General features: G+C 32.1%; 3 protein-coding genes across 3 annotated transcripts; 2 read left to right on the forward strand and 1 right to left on the reverse strand.

The window, feature by feature from the left end:
• The first annotated feature begins 982 nt into the window (after positions 1 to 982).
• LOC106110277 (gamma-soluble NSF attachment protein) lies at positions 983 to 5,325 on the forward strand. The gene is made up of 8 exons (XM_013292041.1): positions 983 to 1,153; positions 1,491 to 1,558; positions 1,723 to 1,877; positions 1,986 to 2,141; positions 2,334 to 2,404; positions 2,487 to 2,634; positions 2,814 to 3,062; positions 3,193 to 5,325. The coding sequence occupies exons 1-8, from the start codon at positions 1,101 to 1,103 to the stop codon at positions 3,262 to 3,264; spliced, it is 972 nt and encodes a 323-aa protein (XP_013147495.1). The 5' UTR covers positions 983 to 1,100; the 3' UTR covers positions 3,265 to 5,325.
• Positions 5,326 to 6,045: 720 nt separating this feature from the next.
• On the reverse strand, positions 6,046 to 8,222 carry LOC106110221. Its single transcript, XM_013291960.1, has 2 exons — positions 7,827 to 8,222; positions 6,046 to 7,159 (listed from the first exon to the last, which is right to left on the reverse strand). Exons 1-2 carry the CDS (start codon positions 7,957 to 7,959, stop codon positions 6,768 to 6,770), a joined length of 525 nt encoding a protein of 174 aa, XP_013147414.1. The 5' UTR covers positions 7,960 to 8,222; the 3' UTR covers positions 6,046 to 6,767.
• Positions 8,223 to 9,421: 1,199 nt separating this feature from the next.
• LOC106110276 (potassium/sodium hyperpolarization-activated cyclic nucleotide-gated channel 2-like) lies at positions 9,422 to 20,259 on the forward strand. Its single transcript, XM_013292040.1, has 4 exons — positions 9,422 to 10,024; positions 10,963 to 12,067; positions 12,257 to 12,430; positions 12,547 to 20,259. The coding sequence occupies exons 1-4, from the start codon at positions 9,753 to 9,755 to the stop codon at positions 12,655 to 12,657; spliced, it is 1,662 nt and encodes a 553-aa protein (XP_013147494.1). The 5' UTR covers positions 9,422 to 9,752; the 3' UTR covers positions 12,658 to 20,259.
• The last annotated feature ends 51 nt before the right edge of the window (positions 20,260 to 20,310 follow it).

Raw genomic sequence — 20,310 nt, forward strand, 5'->3', positions numbered from 1 at the left:
CGAAAGCGGAAGCGGATACGGTGTTATCATTTCTTGCGGAAGTTCCGTCCTTGCGGATACGGTAGCGAAGTTCCGTTACACCCCTAAATAATAAATAGAAGCTAATACTTTATTGATTTCATTTTTCTGTAAATTGCGTAATGTAAATGACAACACTGGGGCGTAAAAAGCCCTTCGGAGACCTTATAAGTCGCCTCGCTTTGCGCTCCGGATTAGGTATGTGTAAGTAGGTATATAGCTATGATTTTACCATACTTCTTTCCACACCCCAGGTTAATTGCGGGGATAATAATTTTTTATCCGCTTTTACGCAAATATTTGCGAGCACGTGATGTTGATAACGACTAACGATACTTACATATCTGATTGTCGACACCCCTGAAGTTAATGTTAACGAAAAAAAATATACCGTCGAATTGAATACCTCCTTCTTTTGGGAAGTCGGTCAAAAATAGAATTGATTTCCTTTTAATCATTTCTTTTACTATAAATATAAATATTTTTAAACTTACTTTAATGTAATCTGTAAAACAAAGAATAATATGAAAAATTACCATTTACTAATTTGGACTACTTTTTTATAAATCTACAATTCTCTCATACTTTTCTTATACATCTAATGATTTAGCTTAAGTAAGCCAAAAAGGCATTATTTTAGATATTTTTTATTTTTATGTTTACAAAACTGTTCTACTATGCATGTTGCATGACAGTGTAAACCCATGGTTCAATTTATAAACAAGAGGATCTATATAGATTACCTAAAGCTAGCTAAAACTGAAATGTGAGGTTAAAAATGGAAACAATATATCTTGTACTTTTTGATCTTGTTATTTATTTACATATTTGCAATATTTTTTTTAATTCCCTAAAAATAAAACATGTTTGGTTTCCCACGGGCAATAGTTTAATAGTTAATCTGTATTTTTTTATATTCTGTAAAGCGAATGACATCTTCGGACAACTTCACGAATTTCAAAACGTCAAAATTGTCAAACGTTTAACTGGTTCGGTATTGATTTTTTGGTATTCATAATTTATAATATATAATCTTGCTATTGCAGCATTCAAATTGATCAGTAAAGAGTAACACCTGCAAAATGTCGGCGAAATTAAATGAAGCTCACGAACATTGCAAGGCCGCAGAAAAGTTGTAAGTATACAAATGGGTTGTTGTGATCCTGGTTACCTAATTATAAAAACGATGAAAAGATTATTAGTCTCCTGCATTCTATGTTAACTGGCAAAGCATTAAAAATCACTGAATTACGCGAATGTTAATGAATACCTTTTGTTTTAACATGTGAACCGTTAATTGCCTTTTAGAAAACTTATTAGTAAAATATGTATTATGTTTGCTATGCGGTTCTGTTATATTGCTTCCTGTATGCATGTGCTAGCTTATGTAATTTTGGAATATCAACATATATCTTACTGTGTTAAATTAAATTCATTAAATATATTGGTTTGAACACTACATAATGTTTCAGTTTGAAAACTTCGCTGCTACGTTGGAAACCAGATTATGACTCAGCAGCCGATGAGTATAGTCAAGCAGGTAAAAAGTATTATTTTACTAAGGAATATATCTACAAAAATGCTCTTGAAATAATATTAACTTTTAACAGTTATAAGCACTTCTTTTAGTGTTGTAAATATTTTTGGTTGCTAGTTTCGATTTCCTTCTTTAATTTTAATGCAACTTAATGTAATATATTCCAGCCCAATGCTACCGTATTGCACGTGATTTGAAGAGCTCCAAAGACTGCTATATAAAAGCATCAGAAATGTACAAGAAAAACCATTCCTTTTTCCATGCTGGAAAAGCCCTTGAGAATGCAATTATAGTCAGTAAAGAAACTTCAACTGCAGATGAGGTAACAATTACAATTTTTTTTTGGTTTCCTTCAATATTTTAAATATAAAAAACATCTTAGTTCAAAAAATTGTGTCAAATATACTAACTGATGATTAAAATCTTTTAGATTTTCACTTTAGCATGCGATTCTAGCAGTCTTTACCAGCAACATGGTTCAGGTGACTCTGGCGCTAATGTTCTTGATAAAGCAGCTAAGATTATAGAGGAGAATGCACCCGAGAAAGCAGTCAAATTGTACCAACAGGCAGCTGATGTATCATCAGTAAGTTAATACAAAACCATACTAATGTTATAAATGCGAAAGTTTACATGGATGGATGGATGTTAGAGCTTGTAGCCTAAATGGCTGAATGAATTTCAATGAGATTTCGCATAGACATAGAGGATAGTCTAGAAGAACACACAGACTACTCAGTTTTGTTTTTTTTTAATTCTTATAATAATCTAATTGCAGACTGAAAGCAGTCAACATCAAGGATCTGAATACATTAGTAAATCTTCGAGAATATTAGTTAAATTGCAGAGGTAATAATTTGTATCACTCATTACATATAAATTTTTAAAGTTTTAAATAAATTTAAGTCAATTAATATATTCTCTTTGAAAGGTATGACGAAGCAGTGGATAGTCTTCGTAGGGAGATTGGTTTCCATCAGGAGGCTGGTAACATTGGGGCTATGGGCCGCCTCACTGTCGCTATTGTGTTGGTACAACTGGCCAGAGGAGACGCAGTGGCTGCAGAGAAAGCTTATAAAGTAATTACGGTTTTTATTTACTTTTAAAAATAAACTGTTTTATTTTTTTATTGATATCAAGATTGATAGATACAATGAAATATAAGATTATTACTACTCCTTTTTACAGTTGTATAAGCCATTGTAATCTAGTTTGTCTGTAGTCTATTCATGTTAAGAAAATATTTCTTTTTAACAAGGAATGGGGTAACAACTGCGAAGCACCTGAAATGCAAACTATTGAGCAGTTGCTGCAAGCGTACGATGAAGAAGACAGGGATTCAGCTAAAAGGGCCTTAGCGTCGCCCTTCATACGTAGCATGGATGTAGAGTATGCTCGTCTTGCCGCTTCAATTCCTCTACCTGAAGGAATTGACCCTCCGCCAAAAGCTGCAGTCAGGGAGAATGCGGCACCATCATATGTTAGCCCCAATACCTCATACATGCAGGTAAACTTCAAATACACATTGTTTACCTATATCTATGATATAGTCATACTTATTTGGATAGAAAGTGTACACACATCATGTAGATATCTGTTCTATGGTGTCTATCTGTATTGATGTATTTTATTTTTAGGCTAAACCGGGGGACAGAGATATGGATACCTATGAGGAAAAGAAAACTGATGATGAAGATGGTTTGTGTTAAATCTAATCAACATTCTGGGATAAACTTGTTATATTTATACCCTATTATCTGTATTTCAATATTTAATATTTAAAAAAGTTATGCATTTATATTATTAAGTATTAAAAAGTTTAATTAAATCATTTATTAGTAGTGTTTCTAATATTAAATTATTAAAAATATAATCTTAGGTACACACATTGCTAGATCAAAATACTGCAAGCCTTATATATGTCAGCTTATAGTTTTCTAGAAGTGTCAGTAAATATTGAAAAGTAGGTTGATAGTTTTGTTTAATTGTAATGGATGATAGAAGCATAACATAAAATTTGAATTAAATTTATGTTTTAGAAAATACTGTTTAATAGCAAAATATATTTTTGATCAGTTTAGAAAATCATTTTGCTTAGTGCTAAGAGTTAAAGAATAGTTAAAATGCGGATAGGCTGATACATGTACCTGGAAAACATAAAAATATTCTAAATATTATTTCATTAAAATTGTTTGTGTCGGAAACTAAATATAAATTTAGATATAAGTGTCTTAAAATTTCAAAATATTCTAAATAATGCAATATGCTTAGCTAAGTATTGCTATCCACAAACTAGAATAGCATAAGTACGCATACGTTTTTGATTATACAAGTAAGTAATTAAAAATATTTCTCTTTTATTCATAGTATTTACAAATGCAATATTTTTAAACATATCATAATTAATGATTATGATATAAAAGAATGTAGTGATCTGTGTGATGAATAATGATTGTATACATTCTTTAGTCAAAATAGACATTGCTTAAAAATCTGTGGAGAAGCTCATTTTAACAAAGTCAAAGCTTTTGTTACCCAGAAAATAAAACCATTGACTATTCCGACGAAAAGCCATTTTATTGTCTTAAAGTAATAATGTAATGGATTTTTGAGTAATATTCAAAATCTGTTATTAAAACAGATTTTTATTTGATAACTTAAATTGCTGTGATTGGTTAATCAATGATGGAGAAATATTCTTAGTAGGTTCTGAATATGTAATTGTTAACAAATTGTTTTATTTATATAAAAGTTTTTAAATGTTAATGTTGTACAGGAAATGTTTTGATCTGTTATATGTAGCAGTAACATTATATATGTCTTTGTAAAGTACTGGAAATAGTTAGTTAAAATGTTTGACACCAAATTATTAGGAGTAAAGTTGTTTGTTACTAATTTGCAACATATGTAAATGTGTACTTAACATTGTAAGAAAAAAAACATCTATTTGTGTTATTTTGCTATATATGTTGAAAGAAATGTTTAAGAGTATGTTTAGAAACGAACCTGTATGCATTATAAATCACATTTATATAAAAACTAATTATTCGAAACATCTGATTTCAAAAACTATGTATAGTATGAAAAGGTTATGTACTGGTAGTGCTTGTAGATTTTACTTAGTTTCATAGATAATTATTCCTAACTCTGTGTGTTAGTCTAATAGTAAATAAGCATCCATGTGTATTCAGTATCATATTGCTGCTGATACTATCTTTATCTGCTGTCTAGGCTTTGTAGACGGGGCCACCTCGTTAATAATGCTATTCCAGTTCGCTAACCTGGAATTGATGGTGTTGAGAGAATTCTTCTCGCAATATTGGATGCTGGGGTTCTATAGAAGCAGATGTATGTGTCATTGCTTAGTCTACTTTAACAAAGCAGTACTCAAGGAATCCATCTGCAGGCACTTTCAAGGCCCTCTCGAACATCTAGCACACTCTGTTTAAGGGGCATTAGTGTAGCCGGGTTAATTTGATTCTAAAACATGTGGTCTATCTCTGTTAAGGTTATTACAGATACAAGATGATTTTTATAAATCGGAGTCCTTTTCAACTGAATCTTTTGTCTAATCATGGGAGGTCCTCAAAGTCTTCCATGTTGCAGATATAACAGTTGTAAATGTGAACAATAGGCGGAAGAGTCTGTATAAACAGTCATTGTTTTTTCTTAAGACCTCAGGTCATTGAAGAGTATAATGTTAATCTAAGTCAACTGTCAATTCAATGCTAATGATGAATATTGCTTCTAAAATAAATGTGTATTAACAATTTGTTTTTTGATTCATCCAATTCATGGTGTTACTTAAGTGTTTAGCCAAGTATTTATCTCCTATTTGCAACCAAAATATTCCTTTATTACGAAGGAGTTGGTTGATTGGAGTAATACTTAACTCACTCTGTTGGTGCAGCGCCTCAAAGTGGGTCTTGGTTTCCAACACACAAGAACTTCAGTATAGCGCCCCAAAGTGGGGTCTTGGTTTCCAACACCTAAGAACTTCAGCACATCGCCCAAAAGTGGGTTTTAGTGTCAAACACATAAAACATCAGCACAGCGACCCAAGGTAGGTCTTTGTTTCCAACACATAAGTATAGCAGCACAGCGACCCAAAGTGGGTCTAGATTGTCAACATATAAGTACATCTGCACAGCGATCCAAAGTGGGCCTTAGTTTGAAACACGTAAAAACATCGGCACAGTGACCCAAAGTGGATTTTGGTTTCCAACATATAATATCAGCACAGCAAGCCAAAATGGGTCTAGATTGCCATCACATAAGTACATCTGCACAGCGACGCAAAGTGGGTCTTTGTTTCCAACACAAATCAGCACAGCGACCCAAAATGGGTCTTGGTTTCCAACACATAAGAACATCAGCACCAATTCCTGGCAGTCAACTGCTTGGATATATAACTATAAGTATTTTGTCTTTATAGGTTAGAAATATAAAGGAAATAACGGTTTTTTAAATGCAAACTTTTAATGTTCTCTAAATTTACATCACTCCTTGCTTATTTTCTTATACAAATCTTAAATTACTTAAAAATAATTTAAAATACACATGAAATACTGTCAAAAATTTCAGCAATAATTTTTTATTGCATTTCATTTAAATATGCTTGAATGTCTCAAACTTTTTAATATATTCATGGAATTTTCTTAGCAAAAATTAAATATCAGTCAAACATTTTGATACAATAATCACATGAATTATTCTTATCTATATACAAATATGAGTTTATATAAATGTTTAGTTTGCCCTTCAAATATCAGATCTAAATAATGAATTCCGAAAACAAAAATTGTTTACAAAATAGACACCATTATATTTTCTATAAAATGATGGAACACTCAACTTTATCAATATCAAGACATGTTAGTATAAAGCAATTGTGTACTCTTGTCCTGTGCTTGCGATTGCATTGTACTTACATTGTTTACAGTAAAATATACTTTATGCACTAATATTGAACAATTATTGACAACACAATTATAATAGGCCTCTCTTAATTTATTGTCATGTTGTGTAAAATATGAAGTTTATTTATTCTTTTGTTATGAATATACGGGTTTCATTCTACATCTAAAAATTGCTAATGTAAAAGAGTTTTTTATTAAACATTAAGATCTACATTTAAATTGATGGCTTACAAATACATTAATAGTGTAATATGTTTACTAAAGTAACATAATTCTAAAGTAGCATCAACAGATTAAGGCTTATGACTAAACATAGTATGGATGTATGGAGGAACTGTTGATGTTGATGCCGTTGCGGGTTCCTTATCTTTCACATGTTTTGTTTTCCTGAATTGAAATCCATTTTTACGTAATATTTTGCGAAGTGTTTCTCTAGACCCCTTGAAATTTATTTCTTCTTTAAGTATTTGCAGGAGTTTATTAATTGTTGGTACTTCTTTCTTGAATGCATAAAACTCATGAATTTTTCTGCTGATCACTTGTAAATCATACTCGCCCACTTCAATTTTTCCTTTACTCCGCACTCTTTTCTTTGGGGTCTTCCTCAATGTTTCTGGATCAAGAAGACCCTGTTCAATCAACCTAGCTTCCTTCACAATGTTTAGTACTGTTCGCTCTGAAACACCTAGAATGAACATTTTTGTTTTATAAAACACTCTAATGATTAAAATTATTTAAACTTTGAATGGCTAAAAATGAAAAAAATACAATTATTGTGTTAGTAACTATTGGTGATTTGATCATTTTTACCAATAAATATGAAATAATAGTCAGTTATTATGTGTCATAAGGCTATCAGCAAAGTTTCCAGGATAGCTTACATAGACATAATGCTAGAACCACTAGGAGGTAAACACAGATTATCAATTGTTATGTTGTGTCCACCCCATTCTAAGACTACATCTGCACACATAACGGTATGCCAATTAAGATATTAGGATCATTTAACATATTAATGTAACAATTCCTATATTGTGGAACTAATTATCTCATTTACAATGGGAGACTCAGATTCATTTGATGATCAAGATAGATAGATTTTTCTTACGAGACCTTTTTTAGTTTTTTAGAACGAAAAAGATTGTTCACTAAGGCGCTTTTGATACTACGGTCATTGATAATAATCATAGCGCAACAACAATTGACTTATAAACAAGATTATTACTTTTACGAATATCATACATTGTGCATTATCAATAACTTAGAAAGCAATAATAAGTATATGTAATCGATGTGTGTATAACATTTAGAAGCAATAGTCAAAAACGTATTATTCAATATAATGCCCTAACCTGTGGCTGCCGAAACTCTGACGTACACTTTACCAAGTGGAATTATTGGAGCTTGCATTCGTTTCTCTTCGTCCATGAATTCTTTAACTTTAAGGATTATTTCACGGACTTCACTAGTAATATTTTTCGGCATCTTAGTGGTAAATATTTACAATAACAACAAATATGTCGGCATTATCTCGTTACTGTCTTTAAAGAGAACCATAGAGCGTAGGTATGCAGTAATGTAATCCTAGTAATAAGCTCGTATTACACTCATTCAGTAATTCTTTAGTATACCGCAATCAATTAACTAAGAATAAGTCGCCATTATTCAATGATTAAATAGGATTTTAATTATATCAGCGATCCGTCGCTAACGTACAACTTTAATGACACTGCTCTATGGTAAGTTTTCCAGTGTTGTCAATAAATTTTTATTCCCGGCCGCGCAAATCGTGAAAAAAAACCGTGTTTGCATGAGAAAAGAAAAAGATCGGTAGCTCCAGTTAAAAAAGGAAAACTTTTAAACACTAGCTTTGTAAATGTCGCTATTTTAAAGTTGGTAATATTAATGTACTGTGTTGAAATTGTCCATCCTTTATTTTATACTGAACAAATCCCTGTAACGACTTTTTTTTTTGTTTTTGATTCAAAAGCTATTGAAGTGAATTCATAAAAGAAAAACATTGAATTATTGTCGATGTTCGAAAAGCCGTAGATTCTGCTAAGTGCTAAGGGTTCCAGCCGGAGGACGTAGATTTTGTAATTTGATGGCCCGAAATCCGTAGAACTCGGCAGTTGCTGAAGCATTGGCAACACTCTTGTTGCCTCTCATACCAATTTGACGTTCCGCCAGAGTGACAGTTCATCCCTGTCAAATAATCGATTTTGATCATACTTGATTGATTTTCACTCGCGAAAACGTAAATGCGCGATACGTCTGTATTTATAATTAAAAAGATGGAGCCCATATTAATTTTTTTTCATGGAAGTATTATTAGAACAGGACTGAGCTCTTGTCGCAAAATTGAAGCCGAGCGAGACCTCAAAAACTATACCTTTCATCCCTCTCTGGTGATAATGACTATGTTGTAATTTGATTTAAGGAAAGTAATTAAAAAAAATCTTGTTTTTGATGTCTGACGTCAGCGGAGAATGCTTCAGATGGATTTTAACCTATTATTGTTATCATTAATGTATTTACCAAAAAAAAATACAAAATACATAATTTTCAATCAGATATTGCTAAATAAAAGTTTTGTGAAGTTTGTGCCGCAAACCAAGCTTATTCCTTTTATCTTAAATTAAAACAAAGATATTTTAATAGAGAGAGGGATAAAATAAAAGTGCTTAAGTGTTTATTTGTTCTTGAATTAGGATTGGAATTATGCATGGTCACCATTGACATCCGAGTCGGGATGTTATGTGGGGTGGTCAGTTCAGGTGTCGAAATTTCAAACAAATAAAAAAAAACCTGTACGCCAATCGCAAAATTTTTCCGTTTATAAGGTTTTACACATAGCATCATATTATATTGCCTTAACGTGTCAATAACAAATTATTACACATATTTAGAAACATTTTAGAACTAAATATTTTTACTTCATTACATTACATCAATCGCCTATTTTTCTAAAAGCAACGCATGGATTGATATCTGGCAACTCCAGGTCACTGTTAGAAAGGGACATATGGGACACTTGTAGCCTTCTCACTTGGTTTCAATTTTATTTTGCGTGCAACAAGACTCTTACGCCGCTTACATAAGGTTTTATTTTCTATGTTTTAACTGCAAAATGTACAGGTAGAACCATACCTGGCAAAATCATAGCTGGCCGTTATTATTTTAAAACCGTTGCTGTTTTTTAAATTAAATTTTGCGTCACATTTTAATCGTACAAGCAGTTAAATGATTTAGGAAATACATAATTTCTTTTCCAAAAGATGTATAAGAGGATTATAAATTCTTATGGAGAATCGTATTACGACCACGCTTGTTCAATCGATTATGATAAAGATGTTTTGGATGTGGACATTCAAGAAAATAATTTTTATTGGTGGACACGCTTGAAGCGTTGGTGGAGTGATTTGTTTTTACTTTCTTACAGTGACGAAAGATCTAGAAGCTATTATCGAAGTTCACATTCTATGAGAATGGAAAGAATGAAACAATTTCGCCACCATGGGGCAAGCATTCATCCATTTAGTAAATTCAGGTACGGTTTTTTTTTTATTTTTTTATTCTTTTCAAAAGCGATTTAGTAAATTAATTAAGTACAGATAAGCTATTCGTTTAACGGGTTATAAACTAATTTAATTTAATTAAAGTATATACTATTTCCCTGTACGAGATACGCATTGAATCGTACCCGCGACTAGAGTCTACAATGGAAACGGGATTGTACATTTCTGTCCTACCCTATTCACCATTATTAACAAGGAAAGGATGGAAAGGGGAAGTGTTTTTCTTGCCAACCTGGCACCGCCACTCTTTTATCTCTGCGGCGTTCACTCGATGACGTCTCGACGTCGCCGATTGAGCGGGGCAGATTGACCACCGTCCACCCTATAAGGTATAATAAGCAGAGCAATACCTCATTTACAAAATGCTGTTATTCTTTTTAAATAGTTACAAAATAGAACTTGTGTTTAATTCTTGTCTTAGTTTTTAAGTATACGTTTTGTAACTTTTGTGCAAAAGAATAAATAAATAAAAAAACAAACAAATTGAATACCTCCTTCTTTTGGAAAGTCGGTCAAAGATAGACCCATCACATATTTATACATATGTACATCTGACATGATTATAGCAACATTTTCACACACAAACTTTCCCACACACACACAAACATACACTCTCTCTTTCTCTCTCACACATACACAGATATAACTCTCCAACACACAAATAAAGTTGTATATAACTTTTCTTTTTCTTTTTGACCATCTTTTTTCTGTCAATTTTATAACAAGCTAATTGTATAGTTTTTCTTTGTTTCTTATTGTTTAGACATTTATGTATTGCTTATTACAAATGGGGAAAAGGAATTGGGTCCTGCAGCACAGGACAACTTAATGCAGGAGCCAAGGCTCCCATGAAATGTTTATTTTTAAGAGTGAAATAATAAAGCATTTATTTATTTATATTTATTTGCAGGAATTTTTGGGAGTGCCTTCTATTGAGTTCAGATCTCTTAAGCAAAGCATTATTTCATCATAGTACTTCAATTTTATATGGAGAGCTAACATGGGAAATTTATTTTATTGGAGTTATCTGTGAAGCAATTATCCTTACGGATTTATTTGTCAACATGTTGACTGGATACATTGTTAAAGAAGATAGAAGCATAAACTTAGACATTAAGAAGTCAATATTGAATTACTGCTCGACAAAGTTATTCCTCCATTTTGTTTCGTCACTACCACTCCAGTCTATAATGTTTCTCAAATACGGCAAAAATATTAGTTGCGCCCTTTGTAAATGTAACACGTTTGTATACACTTTGAGACTTGTAGGTATCGTACGTCTCTATCGTCTATATGATGCCGCTAATTATTGGAATAGAGAACGTAGTTCTTTTCGTGCTATGTACTTCTTCAAATTTCTCCGCATCGCTGTGTTAGGTCTAAGTACAATGCTCCTGGTTGTAAAATTGGTTGACACCATTTCTCTTCTAGCTGTAATGCGTAATGGAAAAATTGATCCCTCCTCCTATTTTCTTTCCGTCGTTAAATTCAGATATGATGAAAGATATCCCCTTCCCAATGTCCTTTTCTATACACTTGAGCTAGCTCGGGTATTAAAATCTTTCTTGTTGTTTAGTTTTGGTTTAAAACCACAGATCTATTATTGGGACAAAATGGCTTCACTTATTTCCTTTATACTAGCCAATGTTTTTTACATGTGGAACCTAATTGAGTGTCATGGCTGTCTCAGTCGTATCAAATATCCTCAAGAGCAAGTGATTATGAATAGATACAGAATAATTAACTTACTTCGCTGGCGTCAATTATCTGACGATTTCAGTCAAAAAGTTCTTAAATATCATAACTTTAACATGACTAAACTTACAATTACTGAGAAACAAAATGGATGCTTTCATGCGATTCCTGCATCCTTAAAAAGAGAAATTATCGTAAGTTCGTATGGGAAGTACATTACAAGGATACCGTATTTCTCGGAATTTCCCCAAAACTTGCTTGAAGAAATGGTATTGTTATTAATCGAAGAGGTGTATTTGGAGAACGACGTTGTGGTAGAGGTGAGTACTCTTTATGAATTACTTATCTAACAATGATGTTTTAAAACTAATGCTTTAAGTATAAAAAGAGACAATAAATCCTATTACTATTATACTAATCACTTTTCTCACAATCTTCTTTAGGAAAGTAACAATATTAATTCCAAAGAAAGGTAAACAGAATTTGATAAGTATGTATTTTGTTTTCAGGAATCTCTGTCAAGTGATGGCCTTATTATTGTTGATGTCGGAGTATTGGCAGTTCGTTCCTCGGAGGACGTTGACACTCAGTATCTCATTGATGGAGATTATTTCGGCGAAATATCTTTAGTAACAGATGGGGCTTATAGGTCGCCGTCTGTTGTTGCAATGATATCATGCAAGGTAAACACATTCTTTGTAATGGATTTTCTGCTTTTATTAAAAATACATTCTTAGTATTATATATGTATTATATCTCTTGCAGATATAATAGGTTTTTCTTCGTTATTTTCTTTCAGATTCTATTTTTAAATAAGAATGCATTCAGGAATATAATGCGAAGGTATCCTAAATTGTTTTTTGCAATAAAAGAAGATATTGTAAGTAAGTTTGTTCCTTTGAAGATTTGATTATTTACGTAATAAAATTACATTTATCATTGTCCAACAACTTGTTGCCATCTCAGTCAGCCTTTCCTCTCATCTGAGTCGACTGGAACTACTGGACGGTGTGCTCTGAGCTTAAATGCAGAAAGCGATTCTCTCCCTTTCCCCCTAACCCTCTACTGTGTGGTCTCCCCTGCCGAGGGAATCTATTATTATTATTAATTAATCTTAGTTAGACCTAAGTCAACATTTTTATTTCCAAAACTTTCTTACGAATGTTTTATTTATTGTTTTATGGTAATGCATATCGACTCTAGGTACTGGTGTATATTGTATTATAATAGTGATACCACTTGGCATGCGGGGAACGTTTTTTACATATTTGCAGTCTGTCGCTCGAGCGCGTGTCACGTAAAATCGTATTTAGAACATTTGTTGTAAATAATATTGCAGTTTTCGATTTTCTGCGATATATCCAGTGAACGAAATATCTCCGCGATTTATGAAAACAACACGCGCTGCACAAGTATACCCCGCACGCCAAGTGTTAATATACCAGTCTGCATTCACCTATTCATCTTACTAATATGGAGTGCATATAGGTTACTTTCGTTTATACATTTTTGAGCAATACTATGAACAATAGTGGCATCTTCGTGTTAAGAATATCAATTAACCTACATTGTTTGGCCAATGTTGACAAAATCCAATATGTCTGTGTTTTACCGATGTAATTTTATTGCTCGTCGGATTCCTCAATCGTGACATAGAGCTCACGTGGAGAATGTGAAATTGTTTTTTCTCTAATTCTATTAATATTCCGCGTAGCGTTTTTGTTACGACACTATTTTGGAGGAGAAATGACAACTTGCTGTGCAACTATTCATTATTGTATGGACCATCGAGGGCAGGTGAAAATTATTTAACACTGTCTGGTCATGAGCTAAAGCTCCTCGTGCATAATTCTAAAAGTGGGTAAAAAGAAACTTCGATTTAATTTATCTAATACAAAATAAGACTTATTAAAAATGTTTTCATTGTACTTTAAATTTCATGACATTTTAATTACATAGATAAACATTTTGAAAATAAGTTTTTGTCGCCCAACATCAGTATCATAACTGAACTGAAAGAAGAAGCATGTTTGCCAAAAATTGCCTGATAGATTTTATGGCATTTTGACTCAACATCGCGGTCTCTTGTACTCTCAAATATTCTGTAAATTCGTTTTAAAATAGGTGTCGGAAGAGCCATTATCGGTTACCTTGGCCACAAAAGGCCTTTGTTATTGTTACCATTATTTGTAGAGTCTTCAAGTTCCTCTTTTTTTTCAATCTTATTTCTTTACATGTCTTACACAATTTGTCTTTGCTTGCAATTTTAGGTTTAGCCTCATTTATAATGTTTTGTTATTTTCCCCACATTTCTTTTCACCTGACTTCAAATGAATTCAATTGTGTTTAGATCGCAGTGATATTGAGGAAGGTAGAAAACCGTTTTACATTATGTGTTTTTGCTATAACTTAAACTATTTGCCAAAAGGATTTATTTTTTCTGAAGTCCTTTCGTAACTCCTTCATTTTTCACGATATGCAGTTATAATCCAGTCATGACCAATTATAATTTTAAATTGATAGAGGTTACTATAAGAGATATACTTCCTTACCGGGCCTTCTATTTTGACAACTTTGGCAATTACTGCGTTAGACTATCATCGACTAACTTACATCAAGTTTGATTTGAATTGGAAAAATGTATGCGTATTTCCAAACGCCTTTCAGCGACGTGATTTGCGTTATTCATTTTACAAAGGTCTATGAATGTAATAGTAATAAGTCTGACTATCACCAATTAACATTGGATTGGAAAACATCAGTCACTTCAATGTCACAACTACTACTAACGAGAATCGTCACATGTGCGGTACGGCACTATATGGATTCCGTACTTCTCGTCTTTTTACTTAAAACTTGAAGTTGTATGACTAATACTTTTCTCGCATTTGCAAGGAGAATGTAATTTTTGTTATGTTAAGTTGTGCCAGCAATTGGAATGGCACTTTATTGTCTGATATCATATTTCGAGTTGTACTGTTATGAGCGATTGAATAAATTACAGGGTCCAATGGATTGTTACACATTTTTAAAAGTATTCTAGCACTAGATTAGATTGTTGGACTTGATTAAATTAATCTGTACATAATTCCGTATCTTTTTGAAATGTTTATGACTCGTTTTTAGTTACGAAAGTCACGTGTAAATGTATCCTAAATCATGATAGTTGTTATGCCAGATCTCGTATTACAGTATATTCACATTGATGTATGTCAGATAAAAATATTAGTTGAGTGTTTTGCATGGGGGTTTTGTCACTGAAATAATGGAACAACAGCTTTTTACCGGACGAGCTGTTGCCCGCAACTTTGTAAAGGTAGAATTAACAAAAAACATCTTATGCATATACTTATTTCGAGTAGTTAGGACTTTTATTTTAAGTCTTAAATTATTTTTTATTTATCACATATTTCTGCATGTAAACTGTTGAATATATAGGATACAGGTTCTCTAGTGTTTTATCACCATATAGTTTGTATATTCACATTATACTTGCATATAAAAAATTAAATTATTTTAATCACTTTAGAGTTGAGTAATATGATAGCAAACAAATACTTTATATTATAATTTTTCGATTAAATGAACGCATTTCCTTTTATATCATAAAATTATCCAAAGTTTCATAGAATTAATTCAACTATAATGTAATTATTTTATTGCAAGAGCATTGTTAATTTTAAGCACTGAGTAACTCTTTATACATCATCATCGACTTGCCCTTATCCCTTATGGAGGATCTTTCATCCGCATCTTTGGTGGCCCAACATTCAGATCCATACAGTATGACAGGTCTTATGATGGACTTGTAGATCTGTTCCTTAAGCTTAATAGGCAACTCTTTAACTCTTTATACTTGTGTTTTTTTTTAGTCGAGCGGTCATGTGAGAAATACTTGTTAATTACTTTAAAACAAATACACTAAATCAAGTACGTAAAAGATATCGAACGTTCCGTAGTGACGACTAGAAATGTACTGAGCTACTGAGCTCTTGAGCTACTGAAGGAACTGAGGTACTGAGGGCTAGAGAGCTTGATAGCGACAAAGTGACTGAGTGACTGAGTGACTGACTGAGGATCTGCCTCACTCTTTGCAAAGACTTTTATGAAACTACCCCCACTACTACTTTCGTTTCTAATATTTTGTAACAATATTTTTAAAATGATGTTTGCCATTTTATGTAATTTTTAAAGGAGAGTTAAGTCATACAACGTAATTATTAACGCTATTTGCTGCAAAAATCCAGCCTATTTTCTTTATCTTGATCATTCGTAAAAGGAAGTGGACATTGTTCAGTAATTCTCCTGTTTTTGGGTGACGGTTCACATTTAGAAGATCTGTCGTTATGTCTTTTTCTCTCAATGGCATTCCTCCAGTTTGCGCAGAATCCTATTTCGGGTAAAATCTATTCGATATAAAATGATATCAATTTAAATTTCAAATATGAAAATGAATACATTTTCCCAATAAAACTTATCTCTACAGATGATTTCAGTATCGAGCGGCTCATTTTTACCACTCCATACAGCAAATAAGCAGTTTTGCTTTTTTGTCACGGGAAGTTGTCCTATAGTTAGATTTATTATTATTATTATTATTTATTGAAATTTTACGAAAAACACAAATTAAATATATGCATAAATATGGCCCTGCATAAACCATATCACTGGTTTGTCCGAAGGTGCGGTATTACAATGTTATGTATGCTAGAGTGTACTAAATAAATAAAATATTCTATTCATGGGCTATTTTCAAAAAGATGGCTTTCCAAACGCTTGATAAATAGTTTAAATTTTGAATTTAGATTTGCTATTTCAGGTGGTAAGGTATTGAGCATGTATGGTAAACGTTTTCCTATTGTTCTGTCGCCGTAATAATTATTAATTCTGGGTACTATGTATTTGCCACGAGAGGTTCCCCTAGTGCTGTGTTGGTGTTGTGCTTGTGTAATGGTTAAGTTATTCAAGGTTTTGTGATTTACTGATAGGAAGATAAACTTATGCTTTAAACTAGCCGGCAATATCTTGCATATCTTAAAAAGTTTATAATAATTATCGTTATTAGTAATAATAATAATATCTTGATCTTTAAACAAAAGTTATGAACTAAATTATTACTTACGCATTATTATCATTTGGTTGCGAAAAGTTTAATGCAAATGTTGAAGTAATCCATACAGGTTTGGGTAAATTATTTGTGTAATCTTTTAGAATAGTTATTTTAAATGTATGTAATTACGTTATCTCGTTATCAAAACTTCTCCTACAAGTTTACTGTAATGTGTGGCCCTTCACTTTGTCTTATTTTATCTAGAAAGTTGGCGGTCCAAATAACGCTACGCAATGACTGACGATTATAGTTTCGAAATAAAATTGATGGCTAACTAAATTACTGCTATTTTAATAGTCAAATTCATAACACAGTGTGTTATGTTGTAGACATAATCCCACGGATAATTTTATAAGGCTTAAATTGTAAAATATAATTAAACATGTTATATAACTAGAACTCGAGATATTTACGGATTAAATATACGTCAATCTTTAAAGATCAATTATCATCATCATCTCTCTGCGGACGGACATTAGAGCTTAGCTCGGCTCGAGTATTTATATAACGTCCTTGCACCTTCCAGTTGTGCAGATATGTAGGAACTATGTTCACATTCAGCATTGTCTGTCGCTTGGTATTACTTAATTTACTAATTATGATGAAACCCTCGATATCATTAACATATTATAAAATACAAACGTATAATATGTTATATAATAATTGAATTTATTAATTTCATAACAGCGGCCAGTGCGTTCGAGATTACTCAAAATAATATTGCAAGGATCATTATTAAGTTATGTAACTCATAAATAATTAAAGTAAAAATTACTTTTTACATTACATGTTGAATAGTCGCGCCGGGATGAAAAAATATGAGTTTAACCGTTTATTAAGTGGTTTAGAAACATTCTCATAAAATAAAATTTAGATAAAATTAATTTTCATCTCAAAAGGGAATAAAAGGGGCACACACATTACAAAAGTAATACTAAAACTAGGCTTTATCAACTAAAAAAATTGTGCAAGGGCGGCTTTATTTAATTAAGTATGTAACTTTGTCTTAAAACGCCGCTCTTAATAATGTATTGTAGTTCAGTGCATGTTTACATTCAAAAGATTGAATGAACGATGAGTCATCGGTGATATCTGCATGCGTAACGTTTATTACAAGACACTACATGCACATACCGTGTAGCCAAAAAATATATTTGTATGATTTCTCAGTCAGTTGTCATCGGATGTAGTATTAAGTTTTACATTTTAACTAGATGTTGCCCGCGACTTCCATACCAAATTTCATTATATATTATAGTGTTAGTATGAAGTATGATTATGTCTATTTTTTAATAAAAGTACCCTTTTAATTTTATATTAACAGTATGATGTGGAAAAGTTTTAGTCTTTTTTATAAAATGACAGTAGTAATATGTTTTGCAACATAGTAGCAGTGGGTTTCCACAGTTACGTATATTCATTGTAAGAATTCTAATAAGAAACTTGATCTCATTTCTCATGGTTATAAAATGGGATTAAAGATTATTGTGGTGTTTTGTTATTTATAGCACGTATAATTATCAGCTCAGCTTGCTTCAATGCGGGTCAAAACGAAAGTTGATCTATGAGAAGAATCATACAAATGCAACATCCATGTTGAGTAACTGCGTCTAGTGGTGCGCCGGCCGAGCATCAAATATAAGTGTTTATATTAATCCGCGTGTTGCCAACCCCGTTTGTTATCCAACCACGGTGCAACTGATGGCGAAAGTGGGAAGCTCTAATAATCACGACTGTTCTGTCTAATGTGACGTGTTAGTCTAGAATAACTTCGATAGAGGTCACCGCAGATGACAAGGTTATACTGATATCTTACTAATATTATAAATGCGAAAGTTAGGATGGATAAATGCATGTTTCTTAGGGTTTGTAGCCTTAACAACTGAACGGATTTCGATGAAATTTCGCATATATGTAGGCTGGAAAAACACATAAGCTAATCATTTTGTTTTATTTTATTACACGCGGATGGAGTGGCGTTAGAAAGCTAGTGGTTTATAAAGAAATACATTATCAAGTTACACTGTTTGCTTAACTTTGGAGATGTAATTTGATTTAGAACTGCCGGGCTTGTTCCGTGATTCGATACCGCGTCACTTGATTAACAAAATTAAAAGTATTAAAGCGTTAACGTCAATTACGTGATTGTGCGTACGTATTTTGATTATGCCTTAATTTCACATGGGCTTTCAGAAGTATGTTACTTTAATTAAATATGTGAAATAAATTTACTTGCCATGTATGCTACATGGCAAGTAAACATATTGACGGTTATTGCACGAAATCGAACTCGGGACACTTATTGTTCATACAGTTACGATATTACAACAAATTTCGTTTTCTAAATCCATAAATAACAAAATTCGCTAAATGTAGATCTCCACTGTCGACACAATATATTTGTAGAAGTCGTGTAGTTCCTTCTTGGTATTCAATATTTAGGTCCAGGTCGTTTTAGAAAGGTCTCATTTATGAAGACTACTCTTATACGTTCCGCCAGTTACTTATCGCTCGTTACATTAATTAGTTTGTTTCTTCCCGCTAGCCAAACGTGTTGAGGTTTGGTCCCTAATGTTGTAAACACGACTATTATGGATGTCCCTACGGCAGGTTGGTGTTGTGAAGGACCACACAGTTATTTCACAAGGTTATAACTCAAGTTTATTACAAAAATAAAGAAATTAATAATTACATATTTTCCCTTTCCATTTTCTACATGTTAAAATATGTTCTTAAACTATTATGACGTTAACTGGTCACAAGAGATTTTACTGGTAACATAAGGTTTTATGTAGCTATTTTTATATAAAATTGTATCATATCGTAACAAATATCGAGTGTAAATTGGCAATAAAGAGATCAGTAACATATCAAGATACGATCCAGTATATCATTATTACATAAATTAATTTAATACGTTAAGTTTTATGTTGAAATAAACCGTACTGTTACAAATGTTTATGCAACAGTATTTGTGTGTTGTAATGAAAGGTAAAAAAAAAAAACTCGCAATTAATTTAAAAACACAAGCCGGAATGACTTGGAGGTACCCCTATTACATACAATGAGATAATGCGGAATGAGTTACAAAATCTGTGAAAAACGACAGACGGAAAAAAAATAAAATAAAAAACAAAACAGCCAATTTTAGATAGGTTGCCTTAAAGTGAACTCAGTTCTACATTAAAATTATACATAGTTTTGTCAGGCATTGTTTTAACCTTTTTTTCTAATTGCAATTATTTGAATAAAATGTGTAATAATTACAAACGCATATACCGGGGGTAACAAATTACCATCAATAGGTAGGATTTAAAATTTTTATACCTTGTACGGTCTGTCATAAATGTATACCAAAGATGTAAACCTAAGCATTAATAAATTGAATTATATTTAAAAACACTCTGCCTTTTTATTTAATTTTTCCATAAAGTTTCCTTTTACATGTTTATT

Source organism: Papilio polytes, unplaced genomic scaffold (assembly GCF_000836215.1).
Source record: "Papilio polytes unplaced genomic scaffold, Ppol_1.0 DF820711.1, whole genome shotgun sequence".
In the NCBI taxonomy this organism is placed as follows: Eukaryota; Metazoa; Arthropoda; class Insecta; order Lepidoptera; family Papilionidae; genus Papilio; species Papilio polytes.